General features: G+C 41.2%; 1 protein-coding gene across 16 annotated transcripts in view; it reads left to right on the plus strand.

Moving 5' to 3' along the window:
* The window catches only part of Sytl2 (synaptotagmin like 2), a 108463-nt gene that overhangs the window by 65664 nt on the left and 28357 nt on the right, over positions 1-14442 (plus strand). For 8 of the 16 annotated variants that reach the window (XM_042279261.2, XM_076547060.1, XM_076547042.1 and 5 more), the window contains 4 exons: positions 669-750; positions 2223-2337; positions 4744-5538; positions 9072-12791. In XM_042279261.2, the coding sequence (XP_042135195.2) occupies positions 669-750; positions 2223-2337; positions 4744-5538; positions 9072-12791 (4712 nt within the window). The remainder of the gene's footprint in view (positions 1-668; positions 751-2222; positions 2338-4743; positions 5539-9071; positions 12792-14442) is intronic. The other 8 variants (XM_076547089.1, XM_076547118.1, XM_076547101.1 and 5 more) reach the window with 1 other exon arrangement.

Raw genomic sequence — 14442 nt, forward strand, 5'->3', positions numbered from 1 at the left:
CTTGCCTCTGCATAGTGCCCCATGGTTTAGAGAATCCTCTGCACTTCTTCAAGCCAGCTGCAGCCGTCTACCCACCCAGCACCTTCTCAATGCCCCGTGGTACTTGTCTCTTTGTACTTGAGTAAGACTTCATCTATTAACGTGTTGGATTGCAAGGCCATAGGAAATTGCCCCAACACATCAGCCTCTGTGTACAGCTGACTTGGTCATACTATCTCTTTGCCAGGTCACTTGCTCTCCTGAGCCTTTGTTTCGGTTATGTCCCAGATGCAGTAGGGGAAACTCTGCTCTGAAATCAAGATTGTGTGACTTTATTTCATCCATAAAATCCATTGCTCACATTTGTCTCTGATCTTAGATTTAAGTTCGAAATGAGTTCATTTCTGCAAGTTTAAATTGTGAACCTCTTGCGAACCTGTACGCTGGACATCTTTAAAGGTCCTAATAGACGCCTTTGCCTTTCTTACGCTGCACACACTCTTTGCCCCACCGTGGCCTTTGTTTTTGTGCCTGAGCATGGCTGGACCCCGGTTTCTTCTCCCTTCCTGGCAGTTTGATCTTACAAACTTCCTTCCCTCTCCTGCCTTCAAAGCTCTCGACTGTGGAGCCATGATTTATGCTTCCTACGGGGTGAGATTTTGCTCTCTGAATGATGGTTTCTTTTGCAGTTCCAATGTGGTGGATCCAGCTTCCAGGGTGATTGATATGTCCCAGGAAAATACAAGGAATCCAGCTGTGTCTCTGCCCAAGGTAGATTGAGCCCAGACGTTGAAAAATCTCGTTATTAGCAGGAATGCCATTTTCCTCATCATTACCAAAGCAAAACAAATGCAGAGAAATCTTGTAGTTCATTTTGTATCCCATATGTGAATAATTTGGGTATATAGTTTAAGAAGTCACTCCTGTGGTGGATAAAGTTGATAATTATATTTGTGTTGCTAAAGACACAGATTTCTTTCTGTCCTTGAGAGTTAAAATGTCTAGGACTAGAGAGATGTCCTCAGTGGTTAAAAGAGTTTACTGCTCTTCCGGGGACATGAGTTTCTTAACTGCCTGCAACTCCAGCTCCACAGAGATCCAGTGCCTCTAGCCTCTGTGACCACTCACAAGCTCACTGTACCCCCAAGTACATATACATAATTAAACCTTAAAGTTATTTTTAAAAGAGCCAGGTGGTGGCCCATCATTTAATCCCAGGCCTTGGGATGGGGGAGAGCAAAGACATGGGATCTCTGTGAGTTCCAGGCCAGCTTAGTCTAAATAGCTAGTTCTAGGCCGGGCATTGCTAGGTAGTGAGAGCCTGTCTGAGAAAATAAAAATGTAAAAAGCCTATATGGTACTGCCATTCTTAGGCTATTCAGTATGGCCTGTTAGTTCTACCATAGTCCTTATTTTAGGCATAGCTTCTTACATCTCTGTTACAGGTCTGTTTCCAGGAAGGAACTGTCAATTTATAAAACTACAAACAGCAATCATTCACAGTCAGTCTTGTATTAATATGAATAATCAGAGGCAGGAATATTGTGAGCCCTAAGCCACTCCATAGACTGGGTAGGTAGGCCTTGTCTCAAAACAACAACAAACCCAGCCTATATGTACTTGTACCTTTGCTGTCATTAGAACTGGCCATAACAACGGTGAAGGCTTCAAGATGCCGGAGGTCATTTCAAACAGCTGTAATCTAGTACAGTAACTAATGCGGTAGGAAAAGCCCTGATGGGAATCTGACCCGATTAAAAAACCTAGGATTGCCTTACCCTTGACCAGTCTTTGCTATGATTCAGGGTCATTTTTTTTTTTTTTTTTTTTTTTTGAGACAGGGTTTCTCTGTGTAGCTTTGCACCTTTCCTGGGACTCACTTGGTAGCCCAGGCTGGCCTCGAACTCACAGAGATCCATCTGGCTCTGCCTCCCGAGTGCTGGGATTAAAGGTGTGCGCCACCACCGCCCGGCCAGGGTCATTCTTACCAATAAACTGTGCTTCTGATCTAATTTCAAAGGACTTTGGCAATGTGTATACTTTATATAATTGTATCTATGTTTTTGCATGATGTATAGTGATTTTATGCTAACCAAATTAAACAGTTTCCCTAGCCCCAAACATGTCAGATAGTAGATTGGACTGTTTAAAGCTATCAAATATGTGAGATCAGAAGCATTTGCTAATGCTGAGTCGCTGTTATGACATTTAAACCAAGTTTAATAAACATTATTTTTCCCCAGCAAAGGAAGAATCCATTTAACAACTCCAAGTTGCCAGAAGATCACTCACCGCAACAAACCAAAAATGAGCAGTCAAAAACTGGAAAAGCTGGTTTATTTCAGATTTCAAAAGAGGGTAAATATTATTTTTCTGGACTGGCTATTTTTATCTTTGTTATCCGTGGACTGGGGGAAATGCTCAGAGTTCCTTTCACTGAAATAACTCCCCAGAGAAAGTGAGAGGTCCTGACGGTCTTCTTTCTCTGCTGTGCCCATGGTCTAGAAATTAGGAACTGAATGTCTGTGCATTCCAGCCCTGGGGCTGCCAATTGTTATGTGACCTCCGTGCTTTGCATTCCCTCATTAGTGACGCAGGAAATTTTTGGACCAAAGGCATTTAGTTTTTCACATAACAGTATTTCTTGCAAGCCTACCATGTGCTGACACAGTTGTCTGTTTAAAATGAAAAGAGATTGAAAAACAATTTAGTTACCCCAGGAGGAACTGATAGAGCTTGCTGCTCAGAAGTATTTGAGCAAGTGTGTGCTTTGATTGATTGAAGTTTGTCGCTTATAGAATTTTACACGCCAAGAAGAGGAAATGTCAGATAATTCTGTCTCTCCAAAAGCAACTGTAAGAAGAGGTCACTCACTAAAAATTAGTCTAGGATGAGAAACGGTTGGACAGTGATCCAGGGCCCTCAATTAGGCTCTCTTAATAGGTTCCCTCTTGGGTACACTTTATAATACACAAAAATGTTGGAAAAAGTTATTGGGAAATATTATCATTTACTTTTTAAGCTTTTTTTGAGAAGACATTAGTTTTAGATATTGGGATTTTGATTTTAAACATTGAGTTACCTTTTATCATTTTAATATATGATTTTTAAAGGTGGTACTTGTGTTTTGTCTTCAGCCTCCTTTGAGAAATCTAAAAAATCTACTTTTAGAATATTTTTATGCATGCTTAGTGCCCTTGGAGTTCAGAAGAAGGTATCACATTCCCTGGGTACTGGAAGTAGAGATGGTTGTGAGCCACTATGTGGGTGCTGGTGATTAAACCCAGATCTTCTGCAAGAGCAGCAAGGATTCTTAACTGCTGAGCCATCTTTCTGGCCTCTAAAAACTCTATTTTAAAAGCTTTTGTAATCAGTATAAAAATCTTAAAGCAAATAAAGTACAGCAATATTTGCAATAATTTCTTTGCATCCAAAATGATGGGTCTTGTTATGACATTTTATACACGTATATCATTGTGTCTTGTTGTATTCTTTCCCACTACCTTCTTCTATCCCTCCCACTCCTGGTTAGCCCTCCTACTTGCTGTAAATAAATGCCCTTCAGATTTCTCACACACTTACACACACGCACGCACGCACGCACGCACGCGCCTAGATTTCACATAAGAAAAAAAATATGATACTTTTTACTTTTCTTCGTATTTCTATGTTTTCTTTCCTTGTCTGCTTTCTCTTTAAACCTCTCCCTATCTGCTCTCAGATAGTGCCTCTTCTCCATTCACATCCTCTGTGAGTGTGTGTGTGTGTGTGTGTGTGTGTGTGTGTGTGTGTGTGTGTGTGTATGTGTGTATGAGCGCCATGGCATGCACATGAAGGTCAGATGACAACATTGTGGACTCTGTTCTCTCTTTTTGTGGGTTTCATGGGACTGAACTCAGTTTGGCAAACTTGAGTGGAAGATGCCTTTACCCTCTGAACCATCCTCCCACCTTTTGTGCATCAATTTTAAAAGGACTTTTTTTTTCGTAACACTACCAAACAGAAAAGTATATCCTATATGTACGTACACCCTATGCTCACATCTGCAGAGCCTGTCATGGTTAGCATCTGCCACCAGAGTGGTATGTTTTTTATAACTATCAAAGTATGGTTGCTTTTCTATTGCTGTGAAGAGACACCATGACTGAGGCAACTTATACAAAACTCTAATTTGGGAGCTTGCTTACAATTTCAGAGGGTGAGTCCTTGATCCTCATGGTGGGAACGTGGCAGCAGGCGTGGTGCTGGACCGGTAGCTGAGAGCTTATATCTTAGTAGAAAGAGCAAAGAGAGAGAAAGTTAATGGGGAATGGGTGTGCTTTGAAACCTCAAAACCTACTCTGTGTGACACACCTCCTCCAATAAGGCCACACCTCCTAATCCTTCCCAAACAGTTTCACCAAGTGAGAACCAAACATTCAAACTACCACACAGATGAACTACGTTCAGACATCTTTGTCATCCACAGTCAATAGTTTACATCAAGGGTTCACTCTTGATGTTCTACAGTTCAAGTCTTCAGACAAATGTATAATGCCATGTGTTCACCATTGTAGTATCATAGAATAATGTTACTGCTGTAAAAATCACCTGGGTACCAAGGAACGAGCCTGTAAGCGCTTTCCCTCTTAGGTCTACACTTATGCAGCTTATTATCTTAAATGTTTCCATAGTGCTTACTAAATCCAGACTAAACTTAGAGGTGCTTTAAGGTGCAGAGTTGCTTTCTACTTAACATACCACTTAATGTGTTTTAACTTTCAGGTGAATTATCAGAATCAAAAGAAAAGACAGATATTTCAAGTCAGAAGTTAGAGACACCAAAGCAACCCATGCCCATGGCATCTGAAAAGGGGTCTCAAATCAAAGCTCCAATCCCCAAGGCCAGAAAATTGATCCACAAATCCAACGACTTAAAGACAGAGGATAACCAGTCTTTTCCTAGACAAAGGAGGGACTCCCTGAACGCGAGAGGGGCGCCAAGAGGGATCCTAAAGCGCAACTCCAGTTCCAGTAGCACAGACTCAGAAACTCTCCGTTTACATTACAATTTTGATCCAAAAAGCAAAATCCTATCACCTGGCCTAACCATCCACGAGAGAATTTCTGAGAAGGAGCAGTCTGTAGAGGATGACTCTTCCACAAACTCACTGGAGCCATTAAAGCATGTGAGATTCTCTGCGGTGAAGGACGAACTTCCTCAGAGTCCTAGACCTGCTCTTGGCCAGGAAGTAGGAGAATTTACTGTTTTAGAAAATGACAGGCTGCAAAATGGTACAGACGATGCAGGGGATGTGGACGTGTTTCAGGATCGCCAAGAGCCCGCCCACAAAAAGCCTTTGTCTCTTTATCAGCCAATGTCAAGCCCAAGTGTTTCAGAAAGGGAGACACACCAGCCAATGTCTTCTGGGTCTGTTCCAAGTGATGGGCTCCCTTGTCACTTGGACATTCTACCCGCAGGACCACAGCCTGTTGAGAATTCACCCATCATCGGTGAATGCCAAGATAAATCACCACATCTAACAAGACTTGAATCGGAGCTGTCTGGAAGCCCTGCGGGTAAGAGTTGTCACCGCAGGTCACAAAAGCTAGCTGGCCTCATAGCTTGAGACGACCACGCCAGTTATCGCCGTAGAAGACCAAGGTTCTCTTTAAGCATCCCAGCTAGAATTCAGATAGCTGCTGCAGGGCATGGATTTGGTGTCTTTCATAAACCATCACCGTTACCAAAGAAATCAGAATAGCACGGTGTCTAGCTTGTGTTTAATATGAGTTCCCTTACATTTGATGCAATAATAATAATAATAATAATAATAATAATAATAATAATGAAGTCAGCCAGGCGTGGTGGCTCAGACCTTTGGTCCTAGTACTCAGGAGACTGAGGCAGGAGGATCTCTGTGAGTCTGAGGCCAGTCTGGTCTACATAGAGCTGTATAATAGAGAGACCCTGTCTCAAAAAGACCAAAATAAACCAATCACTTGTACAAATGACAATACTTTGGGTTAAATAAAAGTGTGTATAGAGGTAAGAACTACATAAATTCTAATATGTTTGTATAGAGTAAATATATCATTATTCATCTGTCATAAGGCTAAGAAACCAGACTTTGAGTATTTATGAGGGGGTATCCCTCAAACTACCTTTTCATGTCCCTTCCGGGTGACTATATCATTCTTGGACCTTGAAAAACATAAATTGGAAATATAATGTTGTGTGCTTTCTCCCATTTTAAATAAATCTTCATTCAATCCTAAGATAATTTTTAAAGCCATAAAATTTGAAAGTAGCAATAATCAAGTTTCTAATTCGATTACCTCTTTTTTGGCGTTAGATTAACTCTTTAGATTAAGTACTTTAGCTTAGCCCACAGCTCGGTACTCTTTAGGGGACAAGGCTCCTTTGCTCTTTGCACATTTTAATTATTTCAATATAACGGAACTTCTTTTAAAAAATAACAAATGCTTCTTCAAGCAATGAGAGAATCCATGTGACAAGAAATTACTAATGATGGACCAAACATTAGCAAATAATCATGTGGCATTTACTTAAACCAGTGGTTCTCAACCTTCCTAATGCTGCGACCCTTTAATACAGTTCCTCATGTTGTAGTGACCCCCAACCATAAAGTTATTTCATTGCTACTTCGTAACTTTAATTTTGCTACTGTTATTAATCGTAATGTAAATATCTGATATGCAGGATATCTGATATGCAACTCCCATGGAGGCTGTGACCCAAAGGCTGAGAACCATTGACTTAAATGTTCATCTTAAGGATGAAAAAAATTGCAGGATAATATTTCCCTTTATTATAATTTATAAGGAGAAAGAAGGCTTTTCTTGTTTTCAGACTACATCTGCTTCCTCAAGACTATCTTTATAATTTTGTATTTAGGTATTTGTCCTGTCAGACTTTAAAATCATGATTGATTATTTACATTTTTGGAAGAAAATACTGTCAGCAAAGCTCTTGCTCATTGGCTGATAGCCTTCCTAGTCTCAGAGAGTGCTTACATACAAAAGTCTGCCCATTCACCAAGAGCTCTTTTCTGTTTGATTACTGAAATAACATACAAGAAGGTCCTGGGTCATTCAAAGAGCCCCTCTAAACATGTGACTCCTAAGGGCTTGCTTTAGATGTGAGCTTCAGTGTAACAACTCAACTTCCTTTCACAATGAAAAACAGCACAAAGGAGTCCTCCAGAGGGAAGGAACTATTACTCGCTATTTTTAAAGGACTATTCTTAATTCTTTTTTTTTTTTTTTTTTTTTTTTTGGTTTTTCGAGACAGGGTTTCTCTGTGTAGCTTTGCGCCTTTTCCTGGAACTCACTTGGTAGCCCAGGCTGGCCTCGAACTCACAGAGATCTGCCTGGCTCTGCCTCCCGAGTGCTGGGATTAAAGGCGTGCGCCACCACCGCCCGGCTATTCTTCATTCTTAATGTAACAAATTTATATGTAAAATACTTAAGAATCAAATCACACACAGAATTTTAAAGGTTCTCATCTGTAAAATTGCTGCTCAACATTAACTTTTGCTAACTTGTAGTTATACAGATTGCCTAAGTTTTAGGCATGAATATAATTCAGAAATTATATTTATAATACCCTGACTTCTTTAAGATTTACTTTTAATTTTTTTTTTAATGGATATGAGTGTTTTGCCTATTTCTATGTCTGTGTACCAAGCTGTGCAGGCCATAAGAGGGTGTCAGATCCCTGAACTGGGCTTGCAGGTGGTTTTAAGCCACCATGTGGTTGCTGGGAATTGAACTCAAGACCCCTGGAAGAGCAGCCAGTGCTCCTAACCGCTGAGCCATCTCTAACCCCAACACCCAATACTTTCTTTTTTCAACCAAGAGTTTATCACAAACATTTTCCTCATTATTAAATGATCTGTAAGTAGACACATAATTTTTAAGACTTTCACAATTACTGACAAATATTTAATGATATGATATGTACTTAAGTAAGGAAGCTGATCTCTAGTGTGTATCAGTATTATGCAAATCTCTTACATTTTCACATTTAGTCAGAGTGGGTTAAAATTAAGGATTGAATTTTATAGACTGATATGATTTTACTGGTTTGAAAATGTGGCTGACTTCATAAAAATCCAGGGCTTCTTGTATTAGGAACACCCCTCTTCACATACTGTATAGCCTAACATTAGAACAAAAATATCAAAGCATTCGATTTTTCACTGCTATCTTAAGTAAATGCCTGATGAGTTCTTATAAAATGCCTGGGTTCCTTTAGATGAACATACCGTGTACTTTGTGATTCAGGCTCACAAAGAAGTAAACACCCTTCTTTAGACCCCTAGCCATTGGTTAGCTAACATCAAGGAACCAGTTCGACTGGCTTGACTTACAGGAAATAGTTCTGACTTATAAATAGTAAAAAGAAAATGGGAAATAATGGAGGAGGCTGTTCTGATTAGAGTTCTGAAACTCCGGCATGCAGACCAATCACCAGGACAGCTGTTTGTCAAGATTCCTGGGCCCTGGCTTCTGAGATTCTGATTTAATACATCAGGAGTCAAGCTCAGGAATGCAAATATTCTCATTTTCTTATCCAAGTGTTCTGGAAAGAATTCATTGTTTAGTCTTACTTGAAAGTTGTTTTTCTAACTCCCGAATTACTTCAATTTGTGCTTCTTAAAGCCTTCTCTATGGTTAATGACAATCTCCCACTGGATAAATAAAGCCTTAAAACCAATATGACATATCTTTCTTGATTTTCAGTTCTATGCAAATATTTGAAAGTTGAAGAAGATTAATACTTAAAATGTAACGTGAAACAGAATGTAAAACTCACATGATTTTAAAAACATAAACCATGAATTCCAAAGAAATTTCCCAAGTACTTCTCCACACTACTTTGAGGGGTCCTGCATCTGCTTTCCTTTTCTGTTTCAAGGCATTTCTGACAGAATAGTTAATTAGAATATCTTACACCAAACTCCCTGAAAGATGCTGGTATTAGCAGCTAATATTGTAGAAAGTGCCCACTTTAGATGATGGTATAAATGATTGAATAATGGGTCTATAAGCATTATCTTATTGAGAACAGCATTTCTATGTTGCAGATAAACTGACACCTTGTGTTGAGCCTGAGTCATCTCAGACATCAGATCACAGTTTTAGAGATCATCAGCAAGGTAAGCCCCTTCTCATGGCTCTCAATGCTCAGACATCCTCGTACTTGGGTTCATGCGCTACTGAGACAATGAAGACAACTGATGATTCCATATCTAAAGTCCTAGACTGGTTTAACCGGAGTTCTCATACAGAGGACAGCATGTCACCCCTCCAACGTCTCCAGGGAATAGATCTCAGACAGCAAAGAAACTCAAAACCACAGGTTACTATTGCCTCGATGACAGACAATACCTGTGCAAAAGATGACTCAAAGGTCCTGCCAGCAACTAAAATTAAATTGAAGCCTGTGGGGTCTGATTTGACATTCCAAGAAGAGGGAGATGTGCCAGAGTCCGAAACGTGCCGAGACAGCGATGTACTTCTCAAATCTAACTTTGTAAATCTGTCCCAACAAGGTACCCCAGAGGAGGGTCCGGATACACTGCAACCATCTGAGAGCTACAGAACCCCAAGTCAAAGGGGTGAAAGTATGGATTGTAGCCAAGGCTCAGAGAGTACAGGAGAGGGATGTGGGACAGTTCCTCCAAACAGTAACGACCTGCTCAGTGTTCTGAAGAGATCTGTAGCAGAACCCCAAGTTCCACAGAACACTAAGCACACTGGCAGCTTAGGTAAAGAAGAACCCGAAGTTCATTTGCCCCGGAAAAGCAAAGGGAACACACATTTGAGCACTGATTCTTCAGTAATTGTTCTAGAACATAATTCAAAAGATGATGTGGAGGGAAAGAGCAAAACCAGAAATGCATCTATCCTAAAACCATCCCCAGAGCCAGAGAATAGTGAGTTGCCACTTGGTGCTGCCGACAGTGGATCTTCTTGGAAGAAGCCTGAGGGCCAAGAAGAAGCCAGTGAGGGTCCTCAAAACCAAGTGCTGAGAGAGAAATACAAGAGAGTGAGTGACAGAATATCCTTTTGGGAAGGAGAAAAGGCTGATGCTAAGATAAAGGCAAAAGAACTCACATCTTACAGCCAGGAGCCATCTTCTGCCAAAGCATACAAGCCTGTGAAGTCACAGGTCACGTTCACGGGCAGTTTATCTCCAGGCCAGAGTGACTATAGTCAAGTAACTGCTAAGAGAGTGGTCCTTGATGAGGATAACCAAACACCCCATCTCTCCAGTTCTTATTCCTCAAATAAACCTAAAACAACCAAACCCACAATATCAGGTCCATCCAATAACTATTCTTCAGCCAAACAATCAGATACAGTGTCTCCACTTCAAACTACTGGTCATGAAATACACCCTTCCTTGGAGAAAGACAGATTTGTAATTGATAAATCAAATGCCAACTTTAAAGTTCTGTCCCTAAGAGAAAGAATGGATGAACCCAATACAGAACAAGTCTATAATCATTCTCACTTTGAGAATTTGAGAAAGTTTTGGGGCCTGGGAGCTAATTTAAATAATAAAGATAGTGATGAGAATAACACTGCAACAAACAAACAAAATTCTGGGCCATTTAATAGCCCCAAATCCAAGGACTTTGAGAGCATGAAATCATCCAGAGAAAATACCCATGAAGTAGGGGAAGGAAGACATTTAAGACAGGGAAATATGACAGTGGAAGAGATGGGGAAATTAAGTTCAAAGTGCACCTTCCAAGCACCAGCAGATGAAGCCATAGCTCCACAAAAACCACCTAGAAAGTTTACTTACCATTTGGGAGGAAATGAGCCTTCAAAGGAAAATGTGGGGGGAAATATGGAATGTTTTGTGACTCCAGTGATTAAAGAGGGAAAGGATTGCTCCGATCCAGAAATTCAAGAATCCATAGTGAAAACAAGCGTTTGGCCTAAAGTCTCCAAAGACACGTTCCATGACAGGTTACAGAAGAGGCCGGCAGAAGGCCCGAAGCCAGCAATCCAGCCTTCTGGCAAGAAAGCTCATGAAGAGCAAGCACTCAAAGTGGGTGTTTCTGGAAACAGATCTCAAAAGAAAAGTTTTGCTGAGGACGAGGAAGATGTCACAGGGCCCAAGAAGAGCCCTAATGAGCATCTAGGTGAAGTAGCAGCGCTTCCAAAGGCTCAACAGAACTCCAGTGTGAATAAACTGAAGGAAGCAACTAGAACTTCATCGGCTGCCTTCCAATCCCCATTGGCGCCTGTAACTCCTAGACCCAACTCCCCATCTAAAGATGGCAGATCGTTTGAAAAGTGGATGAAACAGAAGCATGGTCCTTCAGCAGATCAGAGAGAGATAATAGCTTCCTTTCCACAGGGTGTTGAAACTTTGGGAGATATGACTCTCACCCAGAAGGCTGAACGTCGTAACACAGAAGGTGTGCCCCAGTCAGCTGCAGAAGGGTCTCCTCCATTGACCCAGTCTTCCTATTCTTTTGACGGACTTCCCAATTCTCCAGCAGATATGTCTTTATCTTGTGATACTCGTCTTGGATCCCAGGATGGCACATTGCCTTCTCAGAGGGAAATCTCAGAGGTTATAGAGAAAGTGGCTCTTCCTTCCAAACCGACAATGACTGATGTAAATGCTATTTTATGGAGGCTGCTTAGAGAAGCTGAAGAAATGAAAGCCAAACTTCCTGAGAGAGTGCCAGCGGCAGGTGTTAGACCCTCAAGTCCTCAGAGAGTGAGCCCTGCTGTGGATGCTGTTCTTCCAAATAAGAAAGACTGTCATTCCTTTTACACAGGGCCTGATACAGCTCATGAAGGTGGATCTTATTTATCTGCCAGAATGTCACCATCAGATCATCTCCTTAGGTCAACTGATTCTACTGTAACTCAGCATTGTCAGGAGCTCCTTCAGGAAGTGGCAGAGACAGTGAGGGAAACGGTTATTCAGCCCAAGTTAGAGTCCCTTGAATTTAGGGCTGGCTTGGAAAAACTATGGAAGGAAACACTAGAAACTTCCCCGTCAAAAGATGAAAAGGATACAGAGACTATTTCTCCATCAGCTGTAACAGGTAGTTGTGAGATGTCCCAGCATCTTGCTTCTGAATTCCATCCTAAAGAAGTACAAGAAACTGTAGAGAAGGCTGAGGCTCCATCAGTGACTCAGAGTGCCTTTGATGCTGGTTTTGAGAAACTTCTTAAAGAGATGTCTGAAGGACCTTGTCAGCCCCAGCTGTCACCTAAAGAAGATATTATGAAGAAGCAGCCTTCACAGGCAGAGCAGGCCAGGTTCTTGGAGGCAATACCCCATCCTGATTGGGATGCCTCGGGAACCTCTAAAATGAAGGCTGAGTGTAATGGTTTGGAATCCCAAGTCAACCGGTGTGATCAACTATTAGGAGATGAAGCTGTGATTGGTCCATCAATAGATGTCCGGGGTTACACAAGTGGGTTTGGGGTCCCTGAGCACTCACAACTTTGTGAAGACTGTGAAAGAGAGACCACAGTACAATCTGTAGAGGACGGAGCCAGAGAAAGGGCTGCTGCAGGAGAACCAGGGGCTCCCCAGGAACCGGGCTTTGAAGAGGCACCTAAAGAAGTTAGCGTGTCCAGAAATAAGCAGTCTATTGCTCTCCTGGAAGCAAAAGGAAGACCTACAAAAATGAGCAAAGTTGAATCAATCCTAGCAACACCACATAAGAGACAAGAGAAAGAGCGAAGACTGGAAGCAAGCTCTGAATCTGAGTTTTCAGATGGGAACACCAGTTCTAACGGGGAGAGCTGGAGAAATACCTCCAGTGAGTGTTTGGGAATTTTCACCCCATAGAGTCTGCTTTATGGGATACATGTGTAAAGGATGACTTTTTAAAGACTGGGGTCAATTTGGTATTCCCCCATAATGATATTCTTTTGTTTGTTTTAGTTCTCCTAAACCTTTCTTAATTGGAAAAAGCCATTTTATCTATACTCTTTATTTGGATAATTTGTATAAAATCAGCTTTCTTACAAGGCTGTGTTTCAGAATCATCTCATCAAATCTATACAATTTCTAGATTCCAACAGTATTTTAAATAACTTTTTAGGGGATTAGAAGAGCCTTGAAAACACATATGCCAGTTGTCGTTGTTGTTTGTTTAATTTTTTTTGGAAATAATTTGAATTTCTCAACTGACACTCCACACAGAAGTTTTTAGTTTAAAGAATCACCGGGAGAAAGCACCAGAAATGGACACAAACTTACCATTTAGGACCGGGGCTTCAGCACAGATGCAGCTAACGCTGAGGGCCAAAGACAAGGCAGCAACTTCCCTTCCCTCGGATACTTTGTGCTACGGGGTCCCCCACCCCATGTTCTCCCCTCTCTCTTTCCATTAATCTGCAGAATCAGCTTGCCCTTCTCAAATATGTTTTCAGTCAGATGAGCTCGCCCGATCCTAAGGGCATTGCCTGGCCCTGCTGCCTTGGCAAAACTGTGAAGGCTTTTTCTCAATGGCTACGTTCATCTGAGTGCACCGAGGGTTCTGCTTTCAGCCAGGCCATAAAACATCGGGCTTGTCTTGGTTTGATGCTAATCAACTCTTGAGCATTTTGGCAGAAAAACCCCAGATCAAATTGGAATGAGAAGTTACCCGATTAGACCAATGGGGCAATGGAGGACGCTCTCTGGCTGGCGAATTTTAACCAGAGCTGCTTAACCATAGTTGATCATCTTCTTTCTGGTTTGACAGTGTCATAGAAGGTAGATGAGCTTTATTTACTAAGTGGTTGGCTTGTGAGGTCTGAGTTCCTTGGCAAGGAACCTAAGGATCCATATGGGATCCCAATCAAGCTTAAGCTCTTTTAACAAATGTTGCTGATTAAAAAATAAACAAGAAAATATTTTCTGAAAGCAAACATATACAAGAATGAAACCATCCCTCTAACTTCATTGAGGTATTCTCTTACTAAACTGCCCTTTGAGTTAGGAGGGTAAACTGGTCTGTAGGGGATTTGTGAATTTGCACTTAGTAGAGAAACTTTTATGTCATGTGTGTAACCACTCCTGTAGTACACTATCATCTTACCGACTGAACAACGATAACGATGATCACACATATAAGTAAGAAGAAACAGTATTAATCACAGGCAGAATCCAAGAGGATATTTTTAAAATTACGAGTCACTCATGGTTTTTATAGCCTTTAAAACTAACAGGCAGAAAGTAGTAGAATGCATTGGGGAAGAAACTTACTTCGGGCTACCCTAGCTTTGATAAGCGGCTTAACATGCTGGACTATGACTAAGTTCTTAACCAACTACTACTTTAATATGTTCCTGGGGTGGTAGGGATGCTGTTCCATGGTCAAAAACTTTTAGAAATATGGGGTAATTATGTACAAAATGCATCCAGGATTTAATTTGTCTTAGAACCCATTTGCTGAAGGATGCATAGTAGACACATTGGGCAGA

The sequence above is a fragment of the Peromyscus maniculatus genome, chromosome 1 (assembly GCF_049852395.1).
Source record: "Peromyscus maniculatus bairdii isolate BWxNUB_F1_BW_parent chromosome 1, HU_Pman_BW_mat_3.1, whole genome shotgun sequence".
NCBI lineage: Eukaryota > Metazoa > Chordata > Mammalia > Rodentia > Cricetidae > Peromyscus > Peromyscus maniculatus.